The sequence below is a fragment of the Melozone crissalis genome, unplaced genomic scaffold (assembly GCF_028551555.1).
Source record: "Melozone crissalis strain CALT ecotype California unplaced genomic scaffold, PUWL_Pcris_2 ptg000034l_1, whole genome shotgun sequence".
NCBI lineage: Eukaryota > Metazoa > Chordata > Aves > Passeriformes > Passerellidae > Melozone > Melozone crissalis.
In genome coordinates this window covers 2,839,713-2,867,680 of record NW_026535812.1, presented here as the reverse complement: position 1 = coordinate 2,867,680, position 27,968 = coordinate 2,839,713, and the positions used below count along the sequence as shown (strand labels likewise).

At 48.8% G+C, this 27,968-nt stretch overlaps 1 protein-coding gene across 1 annotated transcript; it reads left to right on the top strand.

Annotated features, from left to right (window-relative positions):
* Nucleotides 1-72: 72 nt before the first annotated feature.
* LOC128941062 (pinopsin-like) lies at nt 73-27,968 on the top strand. Its single transcript, XM_054282985.1, has 4 exons — nt 73-406; nt 2,600-2,928; nt 23,146-23,379; nt 27,786-27,968. Exons 1-4 carry the CDS (start codon nt 73-75, stop codon nt 27,966-27,968), a joined length of 1,080 nt encoding a protein of 359 aa, XP_054138960.1.

Below are 27,968 nucleotides of genomic sequence, written 5' to 3'. Positions count from 1 at the left end.
AGCTCCGAGCCCGTGTGTGTCCGGGGCGCTCCGGGGGCAGCGGTGCCAGCCCGGGCACAGAGCGGCGCGGGGATGCGGGAGGCCGGAGCCGGCTGCGGGGACGGCCGGGCCGAGGCCGAGCCCTGCCTGGGCCCCGGGGGCAGGCTGGCGGCCGCCGTGTGCCTGGGCGCCGTGGGCAGCCTGGGCTTCTGCAGCAACCTGCTGGTGCTGCTGCTCTTCTGGCGCTTCCCGGCGCTGCGCTCCCCCATCAACCTGCTGCTGCTCAACATGGCCCTCAGCGACCTGCTGGGCTGCGCGCTGGGCACCCCGCTCGGGCTGGCCGCGGGCAACAGCGACAGCAACGACAGCAACAGCACCGCTGCCGGGGCCGCCTGCGCCTGGCACGGCTTCGCCACCGCCCTCTGCGGTGAGTGCCACCGGGCTGCGGGACACACAGCACCGGGAGGGACGGGACGGGACGGGACGGCTCCGGGAGGGGATGGGGCAGCTCCGGGGAGGGGAAGGGACAGCCCCGGGGAGGGGACGGGACAGCCCCGGGAGGGGAAGGGACGGGACAGCCCCGGGAGGGGACGGGGCAGCCCCGGGGAGGGACGGGAGGGGACGGGACAGCCCCGGGAGGGGACGGGGCAGCTCCGGCAGCTCCGTGAGGGAACGAGATGGGATAGGGACGCGGCAGCTCCTGGAGGGGATGGGACATCCCCGGCAGCTCCGGGGAGATAATGGGATAGCCTGGGCAGCTCCGGGGATGGGATGGGACGGGACGGGACAGCGCCGGCGGCTCCGGGGAGGGATGGAATGGGATAGTCCCGGGGAGGGATGGTAGGGACGGCAGCTCCGGAAGGGGATGGGACAGCTCCAGGGAGGGGACAGGACAGCCCCGGCAGCTCCAGGGAGAGAATGGCATAGCCTGGGCAGCTGTGGGGAGAGAATAAGATAGCCCCGGCAGCTCCGGGGAAAGAGCGGGACAGCCTGGGCAGCTCCAGGGGAGACTGGAATATCCTCGCATTTCTGGGGGGGGGGATGGGACAGCCTGGGCAGCTCCCGGGAGGGGAGGGGACAGCAGCAGCAGCTCTGGGGAGGGGATGGGACAACCCCGGCGCTCCGGGGAGAGAATGGGATAGCCTCGCATTTCTGGGGAGAGAACGGGACAGCCTGGGCAGCCCCGGGGTCCCGGGAGGGCAGAGCCAGCCCGCAACGGGTGCGGCCCCTGGGTGCGTGTCCGGGGCCGTGATGGAGCTCGGGCTATGCCTGGGGAGGGGACCCCGGGCACGCCAGGAGCACAGGGCTGGGGGAAACCTTCCCAGCTTGGGTGGTTGTTTCGCTGGGAAAAGCCCAGGCAGCGTTAGGCGTGAGTCCTCATTCAGGCTCCACAGCGTGTTCCCAGCGTCTGAGGAAGAGCTCTACAAACTTTCAAGGATGAAAGCGGGGATAGAATCAGCCTCGTTTAGGTTATAAAAGACCTCTAAGCTCTGCCGACGCTGGCACACATTGGTGGGGCTCTCCCCCAGCCAGCATTCCCATGGGGCAGAGGCTTTACCAGCAGAGCATCCCTCTGCTGTCAGAACAGACCTGAACCACCCCAGGAACACAGCTTAGCTGGCATCCAGGCTTCCCACAGCCACTTAAAGACACTGACACTGCTGATGCACACTCTAAAGGGATACTTGCAGCAGCTATTTGCTGCCATCTCTTTCCCTCATGAAATTACACAGGCTAAAAAGCCAAATTTGTGCATGTAAAACCTTTACTCGGCAAGGAAAGTTTAGCAGGAGTGTGTCAGCATCCAGCAACATCCCCTTGTACCTTCCAGCACCGATCCACAGTGCAGCCGGGGAAGTGTGCACGGAGGGAAACTGCAAACTCATATCAGCTTTAGAAATTACCTCCCCTCCAGCATTTCTGCATGCTAAAGAAGCCTTTGATTTGCTGCTGGTGGTTTTACTGCCCCCTTGGTGTCTGCTGGCAGTACCCCAACTGCAGGAGATCCATCACTGTCTCAGCAAAGGCTCAGGAGCTGCCTGCCCCCCTGAGAGGGGCTCTTGCTGGCACAGGGGGCTTCAGGACATGGCTTTGACCTACAGCTCTGCATTATGCACAGCATGAAATCCTCATGGGGCTGCACTTCCCCAAGGAGGGCTCAGAAGGTTGCACTTTAGAGCTGGCAGAGGAGCACCAGCTCAGGTCCACGCTTTGGGCAAATCTAGATACTAATCTCGAATTTTACAGGTGCAGCAAGAACCAGATCTGATGGAGAAGGCAGGGTTTTACTGCAGCTCATACACACACACACACACACACACACACACACACACACACACACACACACGTATCCATTCAGACAGGTGTGGTTAATTATTGATGAGCATTTATAACTGACTGCTTTGGCTGGATGTGTTTGCACACCCCCAGCTCCTGTGAGTGGGGCCAGGCTCTCAGCACCTCTCACCCTTAGGGGACACCTCAGTCCCACTCCTTGCCTGCCTTGTTTACAAAGCCAGTGCCTTCAGGCTCATCCAAAGCTTGAAATATTGTTTTGGGAGGCAGAGCAAAGCCTTCACTCATTGATTTTTTGCTGATACAAGGCTCTGGTTTGGCACAGGCATCATCTCCCTCATCTCCCTGGCCGTGCTCTCGTACGAGCGTTGCTGCACCATGACCAGGACAGCAGAGCCTGACACCACCAACTACAGGAAAGCCTGGGCAGCCATCATCCTGTCCTGGACATACTCCCTGCTCTGGACTGTGCCCCCACTGCTTGGCTGGAGTAGCTATGGGCCAGAAGGAGCAGGGATAACCTGCTCTGTGAACTGGCATTCCAGGGACCCCAACAACACCTCCTACATCATCTGTCTTTTCATCTTTTGCCTCGTGATCCCGTTTGCCATCATTGTCTATTCCTATGGGAGGCTGCTCTGTGCTGTCAGACAGGTAAGTTGGTTCCTCAGCTGCCTTTTCAGCGTCACCCCAAGCCCATGATGTCCATTTTCCACCTCTGGAACTCCTCTGCTTCCAGATGTGCTGCCAGCCCTGGAAGTGCCTCTCCTGGGGCTGTCCTGGGGACAGGCTCCAGCCTGCCAGGGCTTTGAAAGCCTTACCCAGGTGTTAGCAGCACCAAGTGTGGCATGGCAAATGTGCTGCCACTGGGCTGGAACAGGAGCCTCCTGTGAGCTTGTTAAAGTATTTGGATTCATTTTCATCTCTGATTTTAGCTGTGGCTCAGAGTGCTACAAGCATGCAGAGTGCTCTGTCAGTGCTGGTGCTGATGCCTTTGAAGGGCTACCTGGAATAGAGGCTGGACAAGATTTAGAGAATAAAGTGAGTATTTATTAAAGACCTTCAACAGCCACACCTTGGGCAGTCACAGCCTCCCAGAGGCTACACCCAAGCTGGACAACGGGCACCAGTTTTTCAGACAGTTATAAGTTTGCTCCATTTACATATCAGGGGTTAACTCTCCAATTACAGCTTCAGCTAATGAAGTCATTTACCCCCAGTTTGCTCCCCTCAATTCACTTTTGTTTGTGTTTTTTGAGGCCTGAGGCTGTGGGGTGTCCTTGGATCTCAGGCCCAGAGGGATTGTTGTGTCTGACCAAAGTGTGAGGACAGTAACTCATACTCTGTGTGGAGTTTGGAGCGATGCACTGATGCAGCACAGGATCTGAAAACACAAAAGCTGCTGAAATCCTAAGGCATCAGAGGCCCCTCTGTCAGCATCACAGATGAGAGAAGTTTGCCAGAGCACTCTAGATACTTCAAATTACCCCTAATTAAAACCAGGAAAGATTTACCTGCCTTGATGAGATTGATGCTAAGATTGAAATCTGCAGGAATGCAGTGGAGAGAGGTGAGCATCATCAGCAGCTCCAGCAGCTGCATGGTCAGTGCAGAGTGCGGGAGCAGGGATTTCTGGAGATCAGTGCTTCTCTTCTGAGAGCAGGAAAGTGAACCCTGCAAAAAAGGCTGCTAGGAAAAGAGTCACACATGACCAAGATGCTGGTGGGATCAGGCAAAGCAGGAGGATGGAACTTAACAAATTTGAACTGTAAGGCAGAGCCATGGCATGAGGCAGATAACCCTGGGCACAAAGCAAAGCCAGTCCATAAATGACCATTGTTGAGTCTTAACTTCTTTTTGCCAGGATCAGGATTAAATGCAGGAGATGGAATTTCTTGTTGGGACTCTGATGTCTGTTAGTTCTTATCTATGGTACAGTCTCACAAACCCTGAATTCTGCAGTACTTCACTCTAATAAACTAGAATGGAGTCCTATCTCTCTCCCTCCACAAGGCTTTTTAAGGATAAACTGTCTAATTAAGAAATGACACCGAAATTATTTTTACTTTTAACCCAATAACCAACCACCCTTGACCAGCAATGTGGACTTTTTTATCCAATTACATAAAACCACCCAAACCCATGGAGAAGGTGAAGAAGAAGGATCATGCTTGGCCCTAAATCCTAGTGTTCCCTAAAACCAAGGAGTACCCTTGGCCCTAAAACCCAGTGTTCCCTAAAACCTCCATCTTGCTTTATATATATTACTATATTCTAAACCCTTAAACTCTAAGTTTCCCACCCTGTGATATCACACACTTCTATTCAAACTCCACAGCCACAGTCCCAGTTCTGTCATTCCATTTTGGAAGCTTCTCCACCGGCTCAGGTCAATGCAGTGTTCTCCTGGGGGTCAGTGCCTGGCAGCACAGAAAGTCTGAAATTCTCAGTAACCAGGGTTCCAACAAGCTATGAGCTTTTTGGAAGATAAGGAATAGTAGCTCTAAATGTTGCTACCCCAGTGGATCATTTGGTACCAAACACCATCAGGGCAGCGCTGTCATGCAGCTGGAAGTTCCAGTGCAGAGGTTTTCCCTCCTGTGTGAAGAAATCTGCATTTAGCCAGGAGTGATGGACCAGCACTGGCTGCTCATGGCATGGAGAGGCTGGGAGAGATTGGAGAGCCCCCTTGGGGAGCCAGGACAGGCAAGGACTGTTCCAGCACAAAGGATCCTTCATCCCCAAACACCTCCACGCTGCACCCTGAGAGCCACCCCAGGCTGGCCCCAGCTCCATCAGTGCTGCCAGAGCTGGATTGGGCTCACCTCGTGCAGTAAGCAAGGAGGGAATTAGATAAAGATCACTCTGTGAACCACATTTGCAGATGTGAACTTTAATTTAAGCTTACTATTGCTCAGGGACTTTGGGCAGAAGCAAATTAAATCAGTGGAGATGTTTAAATTAATCCTCAATTAACCCCCCGCCCATTGTTTTGTTACAAATCCTTCATTCCCCACAAAAGCCAGCTCAGTCACCTCTGGCCACCTTGTGCTGGGAGCAGCTGCTGCTCCTGCACCACCATGGGGCACAGGCAAGGGCTGGGTTTCACAGGACTTCAGTGATTTTCCATCTTTTAAGGCTAAAAATCCTGTTTTAGAGGTGCTGCTTGTTACAAGCAGCTGGGGCTGGAGCAGGTCTTTTCCTCTCCAGAGTTCCTCCAAGGGCAAGAAACGACAATCAAACCTGCTTTGCTGTGAAGGTTGTGCTGTCTGATGTGTCAGAGTGACCCCAGAGCTGGGACTGCCCTCTCCAGGGCCAACAGAACATTTATTTATGCTGCAGCAGCACTGCAGGGGGATGGTTTTACACTAAATCCTCTTCCCACTGATGCAGCCATCACATGAAATGCTGTATTTGGGCTCAGGGGAGTGGACGGCTGTGGACATGGGGCAGGGGAGATGCAGCAGCAGAGCCCTGGTGACTGCAGGGAGCAATGGGATCTCTGCAGTGAAGGGACCAGAGTGGCTTGGAAAAGGGACAGGGTGGTGGCAGGGGCTGTCACCCTCCCTGTCAGATGGGTGACAACTCTAAATGTCAGGAGCTGTCTTTCCTTTGCTCCCTGGTGTCACAGACATCTTTTCATTAAAAATCCTTTTCTTAGGATTTTTCTTCCTGAGAAGCTGGGAGGCCTCAGGAACAAAATGTAAACAATGGTTATCTGCTGCTGTGGGATGCAACAGGTGCATCTGTGATTGGCCCATCTCAGATGTTTACAATTAATGGCCAATCCCAGCCCAGTTAGCTTGGACTCTCTGTTCGAGACACAAACCTTTATTATTCATTCCATTCTATTCTTAGCTTAGCCAGCCTTCTGAGATAAAACTTTTCCTTTTATTCTTTTTACTATGGTTACAATGTAATATATATATCATAAAATAATAAATCAAGCCTTCTGAAACATGGAATCAACATTCTCATCTCTTCCCTCACCTGAAAGCCCCTGTGAACACCATCGCACCCAGGTCCTGCAGAAACCCCCAAACAAGGGAAAATAAAATGAAAATTGTTCAGTCTGGATCGAAATGATCCTTTCAGGAAAGGGGATTTTCACAAAGAGGGACAGTCAGAAGGGGATGGTGCTGTGAGTGCACCTGGGCTCCTTTGGGAAGGCAGGAGGGAGGGGTGGGCAGGGGCAGAGCCTCCCTGCTGCCTCCCATGCCCTGTGCCATCCCTGCAATTCCTGACCCAGGCTGCTGCCCAGCATCCCCAGGGCAGCGAGGTGCAGAAGCAGCAAAATCCCTCATGTGTGTGTGAGAGAGGAGAAAAAAAAAAAAAAAAAGCTTCACATGCCAGCTTAATATTTAAGGAACTGAACAACAGACATTTGTGCTTTTAGTGGATTTAAATTACAGGCAGCACTGTGTAAGCCTTTAATGGTGCCTTCAGCTCCTGCCATGGATATCTGCTGTAAGTGAGATTATCTGCACCACTTACAGGAGCAAAACTGTGGTTTACAGGGTGCTTGGTTTCAGCCAGGCATGAAAAATTGTATCCTTTCGCTTGACATTTGTGTTTTCATGCTCTGATTTCTGACCTGATTGTCACCACGGGAGATTTGCAGGGAGGCTTAAGCTCTGGGAGATCAGTCCAGGCTCCCACTCCCACTGTATTGCTTCAAGGTCACACAGATTCCTTAAATTTGAAGAGAATTTCCACCTCTAAGAGCAGCTCTGCTTTTCCTCCCATGCCCTGTTTGAGACTGCCAGGGAATGGCCAGAGGGAAGGGATTGCTCTGAGCAGTTTAAAATGAGCAGCACAGGAACTGGGATGATCACAGCACACTGCCAACCATGAATTTGAATTCTGAAAACAGCCACTAGAAAATGGTTATCTAGGTTTATCTAGATAACCATTAGAGGGTTATCTAGGTCTCCAATCCCACTGAGCTTTAGTGTTAATGATGTAATTTCTCAGAAGTGTTTCTGCTTTGATTGAGGTTTCACAGCTCTCCTGAAGGCCTGTGCAGGGCCCAGGCAGAAGCCCAGAGAAGGCTGCAACTTTCCTGGGGGTGCAGGGGCACCATGCAGGTGTGCCCTGGCACACAGCTGGGTCAGGGGGTCCATGTCTGCTTCCCTGGCTTCAGCACAGTGCCCCAGGGATGCCAGGGAGTGCCTGTAGGACTGACGGGGATAGCACAGTGGGGACGGATGGAGAGCAGACATCTCTGGAGCCAGGTCAGGAACTTGGGGTTTATTGCAAAGGGCCTGGGTGCAGGGCCCTGCTGGGATTTGGGGTTCATTGCAAAGGGCCTGGGTGCAGGGCCCTGCTGGGATTTGGGGTTCATTGCAAAGGGCCTGGGTGCAGGGCCCTGCTGGGATTTGGGGTTTATTGCAAAGGGCCTGGGTGCAGGGCCCTGCTGGGATTTGGGGTTTATTGCAAAGGGCCTGGGGGCAGGGCCCTGCTGGGATTTGGGGTTTATTGCAAAGGGCCTGGGTGCAGGGCCCTGCTGGGATTTGGGGTTTATTGCAAAGGGCCTGGGGGCAGGGCCCTGCTGGGAGCTGCAGCCACAGCTCAGAGCAGGCCTGAGAGAAGAGAGGGGGAGAAAGGATGAGAGGGTAAGAGAGCAAAAGCATAAGAGAGTAAAAGGGGTAAGAGCATAGAAAAGTAAGAGCTAAGAGGCAAGAGCTAAGAGAGCGAAGTTCCCATTACAATACCATAAATCTTCTTCTGTGTTGAATATTCTGATTCTCACTAACCAATCTAGTACACTATACAAATCCTATACCATTTCCATACAACCTATAAGAATTACCACATTACCATACTGTGTTACATTTTAAACCCTAAAAACGCCTCTTTGGGCCCCTTCTGCCAAGCTAGTGGGGTCTGCTCTGACCCTTGGGCCTGTCTGCAAGCAGAGGGTGTTGTTCCATCAAAAGGGAATTACCTTCAGCCAGCCACACCATTGTTTTCCAGTTGTTCAGTAACTGAGGCATCTCAAAGCTTGCTTTCATTTCAATCTCGCTTATAGTTTCCATATTCTCAAAATCTTTTGCCAGGCAATCATATTTATAAGGCTTTCCTGTTTCATCTTCCCCAACAGGTGCCTGTGCCCCCATGTCCAGTCCCATCCCTGAAAGGCAGAAATCTGCCAACTGGGTTTGCTGCAGGGAGCAATGTGCAGAGAGCAGGGTTGCTTTAGGATGGCCTTGGTTCTGTCAGCAGGGCCTGGAGAGTGGGTTGGTGCTCCACAGCTGAGTGTACAGCTCCAGAACAGCTCACAGCACCCATGGCCCAGCAGAGGAGCTGTGATACCCCAGCTCAGGTCACTGCAGGAGAATGACAGAGTCCATCAAGGTTTGGAAATGACAGAAGTGAGGCAGAGCCTGGGAGGCTGAGCCAGCTGTGAGGAGCAGAACAGCAAATCTGCCCCTTGTTCTGCAGAGCCCTTGGAGGGCCTGGCAGGCAGAGCAGGGGCAGAGGCTGTGGGGTGACCTGGTCCAGGGCAAACCTACCACGGACATCTTTTATGAAAAATCCTTTCCTTAGGATTTTTCCTCCTGAGAAGCTGACACGCCTCAGGAACAAAATGTAAACAATGGTTATCTGCTGCTGTGGAATGCAATAGGTGCATCTGTGATTGGTCTCATGTGGTTGTTTCTAATTAATGGCCAATCACAGCCAGCTGGCTCAGACTCTCTGTCCCAGCCACAAGCTTTTGTTATTCATTCCTTCTTTTTCTATTCTTAGCTAGCCTTCTGATGAAATCCTTTCTTCTATTCTTTTAGTATAGTTTTAATGTAATATATATCATAAAATAATAAATCAAGCCTTCTGAAACATGGAGTCAGATCCTCGTCTCTTCCTTCATCCTCAGACCCCTGTGAACACAATCACACAAACCCTGTGAGACCGGCAACTGGCAGTGCAGGGAGGCTGGATTCATCCTCACTCAAAACCTCCTGGCTGCTTGGAGAAGCTTGGTAGTGTCTGTAACTTCTGCAAGCCCCCCCAGCCTCCCCAGTGCACATGGACCCCCAAAGACAGCTCCTGTTATCCAATCTCTTACGCTAACCAGGTCCAAAGTCCATCATCTGTCTTGTGAATATCTCAATATCTGTTTGTGCAAAGCACCTGGTCAGGATCAGCATCCCAGATTCAGCTGGAACAGCCAGCTCACTGCAAGCAGCACACAGGCACAATCCATGAATTCTGCAGCAGCCAACCATCCTGCTCCCAGCTCTTGGAACAGCAAGTGCAACCTTAAAAATGCTTGCTGGAAACAGATAAATCATTTTGTGAGCTCAGGGGTTAGACAGTCACTAGTCAGAGTCATTGACAAGTCCTCTCACATGACTTGTCACAATGCAAATCCAATCAATCCCAGCCTTTGTGTCACTGTGTTACACTGTGCATTGGGATTTGTCAAAGACATCCTTTATGAAAAATCTTTCTTTTAAGATTTTTTCCTCTTGAGAAGCTGAGAGGCTTCAAGAACAAAATATAAACAATGGTTATCTGCTGCTGTAGAATGGAACAGGTAGATCTTTGATTAGCCCATGTTAGTTGTGTCTAATTATTGGCTAATCAAAGTGAGCTGGCTCAGACAGAGAGTCTGAGCCACAAGCCTTTGTTATCATTCTTTCTTTTTCTATTCTTAGCTAGCCTTCTGATGAAATCTTATCTTCTATTATTTTAGTATAGTTTTAACATAATATATATCATAAATAATAAATCAAGCTTTCTGAAACATGGAGTCAGATCCTTGTCTCTTCTCTCATCTTTGGCCCCCTGTGAACATGGTCACAGGGATTTTCCCTTTAATTCACAAACAGCCTACTCTTCTATTATCTCCTTGACAAATGAATCTGAGGGCCTGCCTTCAAATTATCCATCCAAGCACACCAGTGCAAGGCTCAATATTCTGCATTTCTGCACAGACTCCTGCCCTGAGTCACATCAGGGTAAATCTGCCTGGAGCAGCAGTCACAGGCAGGGCAGGAAAAGCCAACACCTTGGCGTGGTTCCTGCCAGCCCTCTGCCCTCCTGGTGCCTCATGTGTTATGGAAAAGACAAAAAAGTGCAGCAAAGAGGCCTTTGATGTGTTCCATGTTCATTTCCCTATGTCAATTAGGAAGTGCAGCAGTTTCCAATGCAGGAAACAGCTTGGTCCAGCACGGGCAGGAGAAACTGGGGGAGAACAGCTCTGTGTTCAGCAATTCCCTTCCTGGCAGGAAGGGGAAAGGGTGATCACACTGCTCCTCCAGCATCCCTCAGCAAAGTCTGAAACAAACAGGGCAGGAGACCTTTCTCCTTTGTCATGCCTTTATTAAAAGTGATCAGCTCGGGTGGGGAGAACCAACAGGTCCGCATGGCTGCTCACACTGCTGCTGCTCCCAGGAGTGACTCGGAGGAGGAGGCAGACAGCAGCTGTGTCTGCTGGTCTGTGGGCAGAGCTGAGGGTTCCGTCCTCAAGAGAGCTTCACGAGATTCCCTCAGTTTTTGGTTCAACATTTGAGGTCCTCTGTCTAGCTGACATCTGTTAGGTTAGGGTGAGGGGTTAAAAGGGCCTTGGCGGATACTGGATTCTGTTCTTCATGTCTAGACATTGCTTGAATCGTCAATTTTGTGTTGGCTCGTTGTTTTTGGGGGTTTTTGGCTAGGTTTGGTGAGGAGTCCCTCCCGTTGCATGCTGGTTCCGATGTCATTTCCATGCCAAATCAATGTCCCTTCCCCTTCACTGTCTGGGTGCCATCCTCCAGGAAGCACTGGACAAAAGGGGGAATTCTTAACTATCAACGACAGGTAGTTATTGAAAACGACAGGTGATTGCAATAACAAACAGTTAGAACCCCACCCTGGCAGCAACTGGCCCAACCTGTGAACTCTGTAACTTTTTAAAAAATGGGCAGCTGTTCTACTCATAACAGCCTGAATAGCCACTGAACTGGGCTGAACTGGGCCTCATGGGAGACAGACACATTCCCAAAGGCAGGAATCCTGACAGCTGCAACACCTCAGCCACCAGGGAAGGGAAAATCAGTCTTGAGACAGCTGAGCCCAGGCCATGCAGAGGCCTTGCAGGTCAGTGATCCACGAGGGAAATCATCTCGGGTCAGTCCACCCACGCTCAGGAAAAGCAAGAATTGGTTTCCTGGCTGCAGCTGAGCTCAGTCCCAGGGACAATGAGGTGGGGATGTTTCTGTATTTCCCCTCTTGGACGGCAGCAGGAGCTCTGCCCATGCAGGATGCTCGTGGTTATCTCTGCTCAGAGCTGCAGGAAGGGGTCTTCCATCTGTGGGCGGTGGAGGATCTGATCCCTACCTGTGATGCCTCGTGGGGCTATCTAAAACAGAGGCCAGACAGAATTAAGGCAATAAAAAGCAGTTCTATTTATTGAAGGGCCTTCAGGTACATTCGGGGCAGACAAAGCGCCCCAGGGGCTACACCCAAAAATGGACCATGGGTCACAGGTTTGCACACTTTTATAAGTTTTGGTCTATTTGGGGGTTAATCTTCCAATTCCAGCTTCAGGTAATGAAGCCATGTACCCCAAGTTTGCTCCCCCCAACTCCCTTTTGTGTCCATCTCTCAGGGCCTGAGGCAGTGAGGTGTCCTTGATTGCCAGGCCTGGATAGGAATTGTTGTGTCTGCCCAAAATGGGAAAGCAGCAGCTCACACTGTGTGTGGAGTTTAGAGTTATACACTAAAGAACTGCAGGATTACAAATACATGGAATATATACAAATCCTAAAATCCCAAGGCATCATGTGGATACAAAGCACAGGTGCAAGGAGGGCCAGATTCCAGGTGCTGCTCTGGAACAACAGGAGACCCTTGCCTCCTTTGGGATACTGGGATTCCCTGGAGGATTTGCTCAGAGGGGCTCTGCCTGTCCAGAGAGCTGCAGGGGAGATAACCTCTGCTGGGTGTACCACAGCATGACCTGTCCAACAGCACCCACCCACCTATGAGCACACTGAGGGTTTTTCTGATTGAAAACAAGCCAGCTGTGGTATTTTTTTCCTCCTGTAGCACCAATATTTTCCCTCAGGTGCTTCCAAACCTTGAAAGTGTCCGAGCACAGGCAGTGAGGGAGGCAGAGCCTGCAGGGACAGCAGGAGCAGCCCTGCCCTGCAGGCTGAGCTCCACTGCCCTGGCTCTCCCTGGTGCTCTGCTGTGTGTCCCAGACAACAACAACTGAGAACAGCTCCATCCTCAGTGAGATGGAGCTGTTCTCATTACACCAGTCATTACTAATTAAAGAATCAGTGCAAGGTGCAGGAGGAAGGGAACCAAACCAGTGAGAGCATCAGTGGTGCTGAGATGTTGTAGCAGCCATTCTCCCTGACAAATGGGCTGTGCAGATCCGGAACCCCAGAGGACATCCCTGCACAGGGAGCCCCCAGCCTGGAAGCTCCCTGGCTGTGTTACAGGGAGCTCAGGGTGCCTGGATTTGGACAGGAATCTGCTAAGGAAGGTAGGAGCCTCCCCTGAAATGGAGAATGTAAACCCTCCCCACCCCTCCCAATTGCTATAAATTTTAAATTAAGGGGCTCTCAAGCAAAAATATGGGAGCAGGCAATAACAGTTCTTTTATAGGGAAAGGAAAAAAATAAAAGGATAAAATAAACAATGTAGTACACTAGAACAGCACTGACAGAGTCAGAACCCAACCTGACACCCTGTGGGTCAGGGTGTTGGTGGCAGTCCCATTGGAATTGTGGCTCAGCCCTCCTGCAGTGTCAGGGGTGGTTCTGCTGGAGCAGGGATCCTGTAGAGAAGGATGTATTCTTCCTCTGAAGATCCAGTGGAAGGAGAGGCAGCTGCTGTTCCTCTGGGGAATCCAGTGGAGAAGCCGTGCTGGTGTCTCAAAACCTCTGGATTATATCTGGGTAGGAATGCTTGGCTCCTCCCCCTGGGCTCACATCTCCCAATGGGATGTTATAGTTCTTATCAGCCATGCAGTGACATTCAATAGCTGTTATCAGCAGATGTCCCCTCCCCAGGGAGGTGTGAATGTGGTCACTCAAAGAGAGAGATAAGGCAAACTGCCCACTTGACAAAGGTAATCTGCCATACAGCTGGTAATGGAAAACATCTTGCCTTGCAATCTGGAACAAGCAGGAGGCTGCCCTGAAATGGAAAATGCAAACCCCCTCCCTCTGAATTGTTATAATTTTGAAATTAAAGGGCTCTCAGGCAAAGATACGGGAGCAGGAATAACAGTTCTTTATTAGGGAAGAAAATAAAAATAAAATAAAAATGCAGTAGTACAAACCAACCCTGCCAGAGTCAGATCATGCCCTGCCCCCTGTGTGCCAGGGCGGTGTCCCAGCCCCATGCCATGGGGGCTCAGCCCTCCTGCAGTGCCAGCTGTGGCTCTGCTGCAGCAGGGATCCTGCACAAGGGGGGAGTTTTCCTCTGCAGCTCCAGGGCTGCTGCAGATGGGCCTGGGCTCCCTCTGGCCATGCAGGGCAGCAGAAAGCTGCTCCTCTGGCAATGCAGGGGGCAAAGGCTGCTGTGCTGGGCCAGGCTCAGATTGGATCCAGGTAGGAATGCTTGGCTCCTCCCCTGGGCGGGGCATCTCCCCATGGGATGCTGGGATTGGATCAGCCCTGCAGGGACACTCGGTGGCCATGGACAGCAGAGATCTCCTGGAGGGAGGGTTGGCTGGGGGAGAGAGAGAGAAAGAACTGCCCCATGGACAGCAGAGAATTGCCCCAGCTCTGACAGATGGGGATAGAACACACACCCCAGCCACATCTTGAATTTTCCAGTCTCAGACAGAGAGACTCGTAAGAATGAGGCCACACCTGGAACCCAGCAGTGCTGCATGGTCCCACACTTGGTGCTCCAGACTTTGAAAACAACAACCAGGATGAATTATTCTAATGTTCTGGCATTTGAAATTAAACGTTAACCCATTTTAGCGACTACAAGACCTCTCCTTACAGCCCTCTACATCTATAACAGCAACTGAGAGACTGAATTGAAATTTAAATTTTGATCTTATATCATGAAGTGCACCCTTGAGAGGACAGAGGTGGGTGTGAGAGGATGCTGTGAGCACTTCAAAGGGTACCTGAGCCAGAGAGCTCCTCCCTTGCAGCCCACAGGGCACTCAATGACTCCTCCAGCACTTCCCAAGCCCTCTCAAAAATGAGAAAAATTACTGCTGCAGAGGTGAAAGGCATCAGCCCAGCAGAAGGAAATTGATTTCTTCTCTCTCTCCTCACGTCCCCAGCAGCTCTGGCAGAGCTCTGTGTTAATCCTGGAACAGCAGAGAGCCATCAGGAGTGACTGGTCCCTGCATGGGCTCTGTGATCCCCTGCCAGCCTGAGACCACCTGCCTTTCTCAGAGCCAGCTTTAAGAGCTTTTGGCCAAATTTCCACAGCACCAATCTCATTAATTCACTTACCACAGGAGATTTTCCACAGCCTTCATTTCCAAGAAAAGAAAAGATGATTTTCAGAGGCAAATCCTCCCCCAGCTCTTGCTCATAGGGCACCACAAAAGGTTTCTCTTTCACTCAGACACAGGAATTTGGGTTTTGCCATCAGTGATGAAGCTTAGCCTGATGATATGTCAGTTAACCAGACTGTGCAGCAGAAGCTCCCAGTGACAAACCAGCAGTGCAGCTGCTTTTGGCCTCGTGTCACTTTGGGTCCCCAGCTCTGCTGTGGCCCATCTGTGCTGTCCTGCAGGCTGCTCTGCTGGCTCAGGGCTGTTCCATCCCTGTTTTGGGGTACAGCCCCAGGTCTGTCAGTGACGCCGGCCGGGGTCTCTGTACAAATCACCAGCAGGACAGGGCTGCTGGGAACGTGCCTTGAGCTGTTTGATTTTCCAGCATCACTCTCATTACATGGTTATGGCAATGGGAAGATGCCAGCAGCTCACATCCCAGGCAGCAGACACAGAACTTAATGTTACAATATACTTTATAAGTTTTTGACCAATCACACAAAGCAAAAGCACATTGACAGCAGTTCTGTCCAACTACTATAAGCACAGGTACCTTTGGTTAAACAATGCTTGCTTATTTCAAATACAATACCTGCTTGTGAGTCTTAAAGCACAATGCACAGAGCTCCATTATTAAGCTTCAACCTTCCTAATATCTTGCTAGATAAACCTTCTGTATCTTAGAGAGGTATTCAGACAAGCGTTAATCCACAGACCATTGTTCCATTTGCCCTTTTCTACATTTTACATAATTTTTCTGCTGACCAATCTCATGGCTGCTGCTTACCTCCAATCACAGTTCTGCTGTCTCTCTGCCTTTTGCAGCTTTCCCAAGACCTTCTGATTTTGTGGATTCCCACATGTCAGGAGCAGAGCTCTCCTCACACACACAGCATTAAAACAGACAGGGAACAGAGCTGGCACTTGCTCTCCCCACTCTCATCCTCATGGCAAGGCCCTGAGTGATGGGGTTGTGAGAAAGGCAGTGCTCCACTGTGAGTGCAGATAAGGAGTTTCTAGCTTTCATCACTGTACTTAGAGGCTTTTAACATAATTCAAAGGTCTGAATGTTAGCAGGGATGGAAGAAAAGCTTCCTTAGAAATAAAATAAAATAAAATAAAATAAAATAAAATAAAATAAAATAAAATAAAATAAAATATTTTTATTTAAAATAAAATAAACAAACAAACAAAAAAAAAAAAAAACCCAAACCCAAAACAAACAAAAAAACCCCACCAAAACAAAAAAACCCTCATTCTTGCAACATTTCTTCATGGGAGTGCCAGCCATTTATTTCTTCTCCAAGCAAAGCATTTTTTTGGTTTTTAATTAGCTAAAATTAGTATTTTACTAATTAAAGTATTAGTTTAATTAGTTAAAATGCTAATTAGTATTTTAATAATTAGTATTAGGACAGATCATGAAATATTGTTAAACCAGCACTGTTAAACCAGAACTTCAAGGAAATTCTCAATAATCATTGAATGGGTTGTGTTGGGTTTGAAGGGACCTTAAAGATCCTCTAATCCCAGCCCCAAATAGAGGAGGCATCCAATTCAGCTCCCTACATTTATCAATTATTAGAAGCAAGGCATGTGCTGATGGGCAGGGGCACCAGGAGCTCTCACATCCTCCTCAGAAGGAACCAGGCTGACCTGCAATGCCCAGGCTGTGCAGTTTAATCCCATCTCCACTGGGTTACAGCCTGGTTCCTCAGTCCATGCTCAAACAGCCCCAGCCAGGAACTCTCTGTGTCTGGTTTCAGAGCTCTTGGGCTCCCTTTGAGCAGGCAGTGATGCCTGAGATGCTCAGGGCTGCCTGTGCTGCCTCTTCTGTCCCTGCTTTGCCCACAGGGCTCAGCTGGCACCTGTAGGAATGTGCCTCATGATCATGGAGTGACAAAATTATCCTTTGTCTCCTTAAAAAGGAAACAAGCCCAGAAGTTCCTCTCCTCAATTGAAAAAGACATCTCGTAGGACCTGGGGGACTTCACCTCAAACTTAAGGATAGCTAACTGGACAGGAGCCAAAAAGTCTCACCTAAGCAATTCACTAGAAAAAGAAGAGAACAAAAGGAAATAATCACTTCTGTGGGGTGTTTTACCAGGAGCAGGAGGGGCTCTTACACCTGGATTTGTTTTTCTCTGTTAAGAGCTTTGTTATTTTGCCTTTTTTGAAACTTTTTTTCTTTCCAACACTGCCACAGAAGCCATCCTGCTGATTTTATGCCGTCTGAGGTGGCTGAGATGCCTCAGGTGTGCTATAGATCTGTCACAGACATCTTTTCATGAAAAATCCTTTCCTTAGGATTTTTCCCTTCTGAGAAGCTGAGAGGCCACAGGAACAAAATGTAAGCAATGGTTATCTGCTGCTGTGGAATGCAACGGGTGCATCTGTGATTGGTCTTGTGTGGATGTTTGGAATTAATGGCCAATCACGGCAGAGCTGGCTCTCTCTGTCGGAGCCACAGACCTTTGTTTATTCATTCTTTTCTGTTCTTAGCCAGCCTTCTGATGAGAACTTTTTCTTCTATTCTTTTAGTATAGTTTTAATGTAATATATATCATAAAATAATAAATCAGGCCTTCTGAAACATGGAGTCAGATCCTCATTTCTTCCCTCATCCTCAGACCCCTGTGCACACCATCACATTGATCTCCAAGAGCTTATCAGACCTGGCTCAAGGAGACCCCAATATCAGGCACCTTCAGGCCTGTGCATGCACACGTTGGTTGAGGTTTTTTCCCCTTTATCTCCATTATTCTGACATTTCTCATCCTCTCACTCCCATGAGTGCTGCAGTCAATTCTCCAGGCTCTATAGAGTGTGGTGGTTTCACAGAAAGGCAGAGAGAGCACAGTCAGGCCCTCAGCTGAGGTTCTCAGGTAACCCTGTGGATCCAAGGCTCCTCACAGGGGGATTTTGTGCCTGAGCCCCTCAGGTGCCTCAGCTGTGCCCTCCAGGCCTGGATGTGGCTGAGCAATTTCCACCCCCAGTGCTGAAACCACGGATTTTGCTTTCCTGGTGAAGTGCTGACTGTGTTCTTCCTGCACAGAGTCAGCAGCCCCAGCCAGGGATGTGCTGTGTCCACAGTGACCTCTGTTTAAACCTGTCCTCATTGTTTGCTGCATTATTCCCTCACCCACAGCTCCTGTCTGTGCCACCCCACACAAACACCATTGGTGAGCATTTCTGCTCCTGCACTGGGAGGGTGGCTCTGTACAATCCCAATTGTGGTCAGTGAGATTTTTAAAAAGGCAAATTAATCGCTTCTGCAGGCTGAATCACCACCTTGAGGTGCTTCTCTGCAGGAGAAAACACAAAGAAACTCAGCCAGTAAAAAATCAACAGCCATGGGAAGCAAAAGGAAAAAAACTGTAAGAGCAAGATGGGGCCAGGGCTTGTAGCTCCCCAGTCCTGCTAACATGGATTTCTCCCTTCCTATCCCAAAATCTTTCCCTTCTCTTTGCTAAAATAAACAAAACTGGCAGTGGAATGCAGAACCTCTCGTGGGCTCCTCAGCACCATCCCTGAAGCAGCAGAATTCATCCTGCTCTGGCAGGAACTGGGGAACCTGGGAAGAAACCCAAGATCAGGAATCATCCCAAGTCCTGCCTGACCTGGCAGAGCTCCCAGTCGTGCCTTGAAAAGGCTGGCATGGAACAGAGGATGGATGGAGATAAAGAATAAAGTAGGGATTTATTAAAAGGATCTATCAATGGATCCACCTTGGGCAGCTCACACTGGGACACACATGCAACACTGAACCTGTGATACAGAGGCAAAATTAATTTTAATAAACTGAAAAGATAATTTTAGAAGGAACAGAGACTCAATTTCCACTGAAGAAAATATGAAGGCTATAAAAGCACATTTTTCACAGCTGTTTTCTATACCAAACCCTACAGAAACAGTGAGATTTTAAAAACAAATTTCTTGCAGAGCAGATTGAAGTTTAGATTTTTGACCAAGCCAGAAGCAGAGGAGAGTGCACAGTCAGGGTTCCCCTGTGCTGAACTCCTGCTGCTGCTGAGCCAGGAGCAGCCTGGGCTGAATTCCACCCTCCATGGGCCAGAACCAAGGGCAGGCACAGGCCAGACCTGTGCTCTTGGATCTCCTGGAAGTTATTGAGACTGTGGGAAATTGAAAGGCAGAAACTTCCACACACACATGAGGGTTTGATCTGCAGTCTTGGGAGAAGCCTGGATTGATGTAAAAATACAATACACAGACATTAAGCAGAAAAATAATAAATTTATGTTTCTATAGTTGTAAGGAAGAGTATGCCTTAAGTAAGTGAGAAACTGCATTGATAAGGTGGTAGAGGGTTTATAGTGTAGTAATGTAGTTGTATAGAGCAAGTTAAGAGTTTAGATGTTGCAATAGAAGCACTTGTGTGTATGTGTGATAATAGCCCATTGGATAACAGTATCTGCAGTGCAGTAGAAGTGAGTAAAGGTGATAGGTTAGAAAAGCAAAATAAACCCTGTGGCAACTGTCCATTGGATCAGAAGGTTTATATTGCCTTGTAATGAAGAACTTGTGACTGCTTTGAGCTATGGCTGACTGCTTGCTCCTCTAAAACCTCACAGCCTCTGAGACTGATGTTTATCTGAGCAGTAAATCATAGCCCCAAAATAGCCCCACCCCTTTAATTAATGCAGTGATAATAAAAAAGACGAAATTAAACTAGAAGCCCACGGCACCATTCAGCAGCATCACTTTAGCAGAGCTCTTTGCTTTGCCCACCTCCAGAGGGTGATCTGGTGCCAGGCACAGCCCACAGCCAAGTCTCCATCTGCTGATGGGGGGCAGCACATTTCAAGGTTGATGGGTTTGATTTGGTTTTGCAGAAGTTTTCTGCATGTGTGCTAAATATGGATATCTCAGGTTTCCTTGGCTGACCAGGGGAGCCTTGTAGTCAAAAGCAAAAAATGCTTCAAGGAGAGTTACAGAAGTGGGAGGATATTCAAAATTTCTTGTGGAAACCCAGGGCACCACAGGGAATATTCCTGTGTCTGCTCTGGGTGCCCTGACCCCCAGGGCAGCACTGACTCTGACCCTCATCCATGGAGAAAGTTTCCCAGACTTCAAGATAGACTGGAACCCACAAAAGTGTGCGATAGATTATAGAGAGCAGTGCAGGTGCATCACTGGGTGAGAAATTGAGGGTTTGGGGTTTTTAGTGTGTTGTGGATGGCAGCAAGATGGAGGGCAGAGGGTGCTGTCCTGGGTTTCTTCTTCAGCTTCTTCTTCCTCCTTCTCCATGGGTTTGGGTGGCATTTTGTAATTGGGCAGAACAGTCTGCACTGTGGGCTCTGTGGGATCAGTTATTGGGTTAAAAGGGAAAATAATCCAGGTGTCATAGTTAATGGATAGTTTAGTCTTAATTGGATAGTTTAGTCTTAATTGGATAGTTTAGTCTTAGGACACCTTGTACCAAGAGATTGTTGGCCATTTTGTGCCTTCTAATGAAAAGCTGCTGAACTCACAGCAGTGAGACTGTTTTACTGACAAGGAATAATAAACACCTGAGTCCCAACATGAAACTACTGTCCAGCTAGAACACACCAGTAAAACATTTGTCCTCTCTGGCCTTACCAGAAGGAACAGGTGGTTGGGTTTCCTTTTCTGGAACTGATGGAAATCAATAAAACCAAAGGGAGCTTTTGGTTTTCCTTGAGGTGCTCCACAGGCAAACCCTCACCAACCACCTCCCCTGGTGTTTGCTGGCATGGGGTGGGTAGGAGGACCTCAGGAAGGCTCAGAGGAACTGGGATTAGTGTGGGGATGCAGGGCTGAGATTGGTGTGGGGATCGATAGATGGGATTGGTGTGGAGATGCAGGGCTGGGATTGGTGTGGGGATGGATAGATGGGATTTGTGTGGGAATGCAGAGCTGGCATTGGTGTGGGGATGCAGAGCTGGCATTGGTGTGGGGATGCAGAGCTGGGATTTGTGTGGGGATGCAGGACTGGGATTTCTGTGGGGATGCAGAGCTGGGATCTGTGTGGGGATGCAGAGCTGGGATCTGTGTGGGGATGCAGGGCTGGGATCTGTTTGGGGATGCAGAGCCCTGGCAGCTGGTGCTGATGCCTTGCAGTGCCTCTCCTCAGGAGCCTCACAAACCAAACCAAGCACACAGTATGGAAATTCAGCCCCTCTCTGGTCTCCAGCCCTGCTCCCACCCCAGTCCAGCTGTCTGGACTTCATCACACAGCCTGGGTGAAGTTTTATACCAAGGCATGACAGACTCTCAAGAAATCCACACCAATGAAATGTGGAGTGCAAAATTCTTATCAGCTCCATGAGATACAATGGAAGAAGATAAATGTGAGTTTTGTCTGAGATGGCTGTGAATGAATCTGAGCTACTGATGCCTGTGGGTGGCTCTGAATGAAATATTCACTTCTTGCTAATGGAAATATTTTGATTAACAACTTTATTTGCCTAGCAGCAAATGCCACTTTTTTTTTCCTTTTAAATCACAGACAAGTGTCATAAAATATTTCATTTGCACATTAACAAGATATTTATAAAGTACTTGATATTTGAGTTCCCTCAGCAGGCAATTACAGATATGTTCTATTTTTTGAACAGTTTTGGTTGGGTATTTTAATTAGTCTCAAGGTGACTTCCAACACTCAAATACATCCTGGGGATTCCCCATAAAACTGCTTGTAATAATGAGTTCCTTGTGCTTATTGCAGCACTTCTGAGTGCAGGCATGACACAGCAGCCACTGAAAACTCTGGTTTTCCAAGCACACAGACAACAGCAAAGCAGGCCAGCATGGCTTCATGCAGTGGGATTTAGTCTCAGGTTTGTGAGCCCCGAGCCCAGAGGAGGAGCCTGATGTAAATCACTTTCATTCAGGTGCTGCCTTTTGCCACGGGTCCAGGGAAGGGATTCCCTCAGCCCCAGTGCTGTGGGTGCAAGCACATCCATCCTGCCTGGGCATCTCCTGCAGGACTGGGCACAGGCTCTGGGGCTCTGGGAGCTGCTGCCTCTGCTCACACCAGGCTCATTCCCCTCCTTGCCTCCTGCCCAGGACACTCCTGCTAAAATCTGGGGTTTGCAGGGAGCTGGAGGGGGCTGTGGTAGGTGCTGAGCACTTGTGCTGGTCATGCTGATGCCTTGGGATTTCAGCTTGTGTGTTCTTCATGTATTTGTAATCCTGCAGTTCTTTAGTGTATAACTCTTTATGCTCTTCCCAGGGAGTTGGCAGAATCACCATCTCTGGATGTGTTTACAGAAAGTCTGCACATGGTACTGGGTGCTATAGTCTGGTTGAGGTGTTGGGGCACAGGTTGGACTCACTGATCTTAGACGTCTCTTCCAACCTCATTGTTCTGTGATTCCGTGATTCTAAACTCCACACACAGTGTGAGCTGCTGCTTTCCCATTTTGGGCAGACACAATTCCTCTCCAGGCCTGGCAATCAAGGACACCTCACTGCCTCAGACCCCAGAGATGGACACAAAAGTGAGTTGGGGGGAGCAAACTGGGGGTACATGGCTTCACTACCTGAAGCTGGAATTGGCAGATGAACCCCCAATATGCAAATGGATCAAACTCATAAAAGTGTGAAAACCTGTGAGCCATGGTCCATTTTTGGGTGTAACCCCTGTGGGGCTTTGTCTGCCCTAAATGAACCTGAAGGCCCTTCAATAAATAGAACTGCTCTTTATTCTCTTAATTTTGTCTGGCCTCTGTTTTTAGGTAGCCCCAAAAGGCATCACAGCCATGCTGTCAGGAGCAGACTCAGCACTGACCACCCCACCCCTGCCCTTAGTGCAGCCACCCCAGGAGCTCCCAGGTGTGGGAAATAGTAAAGGTAAGAAGATTTTCAGAAAAAAAAGGGAAAGAAAACCTTAGAAACAGCAGAGGAACTTAAAATCAGCTGTAGCTGCAAAGTGTGGAGGTAGAAAAAGTTGCAATGATAGAACAAGCAAGGACAAAAAACAATAGCTTGAGTCTTAGGCTTTGCTAAGATGGACCTTAAGACTGCAGGAAAATGTGCTTAGCAAGATGGTAGAAGGTTTTAAGCTTAATAATGTTGTATTGTGTATTGTTAATAGAAAGCAGACAAGCAAACGTGGGAAGCAGGTGTACATGTGCTTTTAGTAACTGGCTAGAACAACTGTCTGTAAGCTTTAGCAATGTGCCATTGGCTAGAAAGGCTTTTAAGATGCTCTGTATCAAAGCCACCTCTGGCTGCTGCTGGCTGTACCTGCGCTTTGCCATCCTCCCCCTGCCTCAGCCATGTCCCGAGGCTGATGCTGCAGTAAAGCTCAAGGAAGGTTCCCCAGCAGTGCTGCCCTGTTTGTGCAATACCCAATGGACACAGCAGCACCCTCCCTGTGCCCGTGCCAGCAGGGTGACCCTGGCTGTGCTCTGTCCCAGGTGAGCAGCCTGCCCCGGGGGCCGGGCCGGGGCCGGGAGCAGCGCGTCCTGCTCATGGTGATGGTGATGGTGCTGTGCTTCCTCCTCTGCTGGCTGCCCTACGCAGCTGTGGCACTGCTGGCCACCTTCGGGCAGCCTGGCCTCATCAGCCCTGCAGCCAGCATCGTCCCAGCCATCCTTGCCAAGAGCAGCACTGTCTACAACCCCATCATCTACGTGTTTCTGAACAAACAGGTCAGTGAAATGCTTCCCTTCCCTTCCCTTCCCTTCCCTTCCCTTCCCTTCCCTTCCCTCCAGATTCCATCTGTGCAAGGAGGGACAAAATAACGAGGGGAGATTGGCACTGTCATGTTTTATAAAAAACCTTCACCAGGATTTTCTCCTGAGAAGCCTCAGAAAAGAAATGTAAACAATATTATCTGATTGCTTGGTATGTGGTATGGAAGTTGCTCACCAACAGGTGCATCTTTGATTGGTTCCATGTGAATTGTTTTTAATTAATTACCAATCAATTACCAGTCCAGCTGTGTCAGACTCTGGTCAGTCAGGGGTTTTTATTATTCATTCCTTTCTAGCCTTCTGATGTCTCCTTTCTCTTTGTTTAGTATAGTTTTGGTATATCATAAATATAATATAATATAATATAATATAATATAATATAATATAATATAATATAATATAATATAATATAATATAATATAATCTCAGCCTTCTGAGAACTTGGAGTCAATTCTCATCTCTCACCTCGTCCTGGGACCCACAACACCACAACAATTAATAACCACAGGAGATAAAGAGAGCATCAGTGACATCACCCAGATCCATGAGAGGGAAGCTCTGAAAAACAGCTCCAAGGAGCAAATCTATTCAACAAATCTGCATTTTTGGCAGTTGGACAAGCAGCTCCCCACATGTGCAAATAGCAAATGATTTTTTGGTCCTTCCTTTCTATTGCCCAATTCACCAAAAAGAGAAGAAATCCATGTTCTGGCAAGAGTGGAAGCACCAGGCATTGTCTGAGGTGTCTCAGATGTGTGAAGTGTTGTGAGGAGTTGAGCCCTTGCTGCCCCACACCCAGCCCAGCACATTGCCCACAGCAACTCCTCCTCCTCACAAGCCCAGCTCTCTGATTTACTCCTGGTTTACTCTTTTAACCGCCCTGAAATCCTTCAGGCACTCTTTGTCCTGCTCTCCCCTCCAGGAGCTGGTGAGGATCTGCAGTGCCAGAGAAGCTGGGCTGGCCCCTGGCACAGGGACTGACAATGAAAGTGAGGATGAGCAGAGATCTGCAGAGAAAACCAGAGAGCATCAGAGCTCCTCCAATCCCTCAGGCAGCTCCAGCTCCACCAGCCCATTGCACTGATCTCTGCAATGCTGGGATTACAGCAGGTGGATCATTTGTTTCCCTGGGTCCAGCAAATTGTCCACTTGAAATGGTTTTTGGAAGCTGTTAGGAAGCACAGACAGTAAATTGCTCGCTCTCTCTTGGAAACGAACGATGATGGTAAAAGATTGATTTAAGTCTGGCTCGAATTAGCTGTGGGTATTTTTCCTGGGACATGAGAAATTGCCAGGGAGTGAAAGTTTCCATGACACCATCCCTCATCCCCACAGCATCCATCATCTATCTCCTCAGCATCCACCAGCTCCACTCAGTGCCACAAACAGCCCAGGTGGTGCAGAATTCCCTGACACCTTCCCTGGGATAGGAGCCCTTCTTTCCCTTCTCCTCTATAATTTAGCTTTTGAATAAGCTCTCTGATAAAACCCCTGCAGTGTTGGGGAGCTGCTGCCATCCCCTGCCAGGGAAAGCCCAGCACATAAAAGGTAATTCTGCCTCACTCCCAACACCCCCAGCCCTGCTCGCCCCCAGAGAGGCAGCTCAGAAATCCCAGAATGATCTGAACGTGTGCATGGCTGCAAAGAGCCCTCCAAAACAACACAGACTGTGCACAGGAGTCTTCTACAGACAATTCTAAATTAATCTTTTTACTGAATAGCTTGCTGACACAAACAGCAGCTAGACACAAATTAAACTGGGTTTGTCCATGTCAGACTCCTGAAGTTCACCATGAACTTTTACTCCAGGCGCTCCACACACGCTTCATTTTGTTTGTGGAGGGGGTTTTGAGGTTGGGTTTTTAAAATTTTTCTTCAGTTCCACTTGGTTTGCATTGCTCAGTTGGTATTTCAGCAGCAATCAGTGCTCAGGGTTCTATACTCAGTGCAGAATGAGAAGTCAATAGTTTGGGTTTGCCTGCACTCAGGAGAGAACCTCAGGCCAGAAGATGCTGCAGCCACCCAGGAGTGCCAGGCATGGGAAAGCAGGAGCTGTTGTTGTGGTGTTAATTAATTGTTGTGGTGTTTCAGGTGTAAATTAATTGTTGTGGTGTTTCAGGTCACCCAGAAAACCACATTGAACACCAACAGCATACTTGAGGCCGTGGGCATCTGCCTTGAGAGCTCCCACAGCGACACTGCCCTCTGATTCTGGGCTATTCCTAAAACAATTCTGTGTCCAGGCTCCCCCCCTGCTCTGGTCAATGCTCAGAAATCTAGATAAAATCTGAGAACAGGCCAGATAAAATAACATTCACATGCAGGAAATGCATCCAGGCAAGGACCAGGTGAAGGTTAAGCAGATTGAGGAGACTCTCCAGTGAAACAGGAATTCACTGGGGATTAAACAGCTGCAGAAAGGTACCTGGGAAGAGCCATGTGAGCTTGACCAGGAGGGGAAGAGGCAAAGAAAAAAATATAAAATAGACAGTACTGCCCATGAGTTTTGAAGCTGCTTAATATTTCAATGCTGATGAAAAAATTCTGATTATTACAAAGTAAGTTTTTAGTCCTGACAAAATGCAGTTTCTCATTGAAAAAAAAGGAACCTCAGCTGATACAAAAATTGTGTAAAACTTTTAAAAAGCCACTTTGCCCAGCAAGCAAGGCTGCTGATGAAAAACCAGCATGATTTTTCACTTGGCTGTTGATAACAAGAATTGTCAGAGCTCGTTGCTAGAAGCTGTGTTGTAAAAAGAATTACCAATAACGTTGTTTTGGATTCTTGAGTGTAGAGGTCAGTTACCAGCCTTTGACCCTGCAGCCTTGGGGAGGCCATGCACACAATCCACACCACCTTAAATCCCCATTTTTTCAGCTACAGGCAATTTCCTTGTCCTCATGCTTTGCACATTCCCTCTGCTCTCAGATCCACAGAATGTTCTGCTGTGCAACTGAAAAAATCCCTCCAGTTATGGGTATTGAACCAGCCCCTCCTGAGAGCTTAAACATCTCGTCTTTTCCCTGGTCAGACCCAAACCAAAGCAGCCAGCAGTTTGATTGGTAACTCAATTAATTCAATCCATTCCCCACTCTGAGCAAGGGGATGTATCCACACCCTGATGGAGGCAGCAGGAGTGACTCTCAGCTCCCCAAAATCCCTGTGCACAGCAGGGTTTGCTGCCAGTGACAGATCCTGCAGGCCGGGGAAGCTTTAGTCCCTTCTATTCTCTGCATTGCACAAACTCAGTAATGTCTGTGATCAATAAAACACAGGGCAGCTGCTGGAGGCCTGCGACCTGTCCCAGAACTTTGTTCAAGGCTCTCTCCCCTCTGTGCTGCTCTGCTGAGCACAAGGACTCTTGGCACAAGGACATGTGTGACATTCACATTCTCTGGACAGAGAGACACACAATTCTCTCTCCCAGGATTTTCCTGGAGAAGCACAGAGAGAAGAAGAGAAAACAAATCCTATCTCTATTCTCTGCTCCTGTTGTTGTTGCACGTTGCACATGTGGAGTGTGTTATGGAGATTGTTCACCTGAGAGGATTTGTCAGTTGGATTCTGCTGAGGATTGTTTTGTTTCCTTGGCCAGTTGGCTCAATGTGACCGTGTTCACAGGGGCTCTTTGACTGGGGAAGAGATGAGGATCTGACTCCATGTTTCAGAAGGCCTGATTTATTATTTTATTATATATCCTATATTAAAACTATACTAAAAGAATAGAAGAAAAGGTTTCATCAGAAGGCTGGCTAAGAATAGAAAAGAAAGGAATGATAACAAAGGTTTGTGGCTTGGGCTCTGTGTCCAAGCCAGCTGGGCTGTGATTGGCCATTAATTAGAAACAACCACATGAGACCAATCCCAGATGCACCTGTTGCATTCCACAGCAGCAGATAATCAATGTTTGCATTTTGTTCCTGAGGCTTCCCAGCTTCTCAGGAGGAAAAATCCTAAGGAAAGGATTTTTCATAAAAGATATCTGTGACAGCTCAAAGCTGTGTCCAGGCTGTCTCAGTCACAGTTTTTTCTTTAGTCTCTTTTGTATAGTATAGCATCTCTTTAGTATAGTTATAATATAGCATTAATGTAATGTAGTATAGCTTAATAAAGCAATTGTTCAGCATTCTGAATCATGGAGTCAGATGCCAATCATTCCCTGCATCAAGGGCTCCCTGCATTCAATAGATATGTTTTATTTGACAAAATTTCAACCTTCAATACAAAATATTGTCACACCCATGCTGTTCCAGAGCTATCCCAGGAACTTAATTAACACCAAATCATGAGATAAAGCCCGGCTTATAAAACCTGAGCTGCATTAAACTCCTGCTGACTTGCTGTTCTCTTTGTGTGCCAGTTTCACAGGTGCTTTGTGGAGCTCCTGAGGTGCAACAAATCCCCCCAGAGCTCCTTGCCCAGGCTGAAACAGCAAGAACAAACCCCAGGTTCTGAAGAGCTTCTGCCAAAGCCCAGCCAAGCCCAAAGGAGAGATCCAGAGTGTGGTGCTGTGGGAGGGCTCCAAGAAACAAGCTGCATGTGA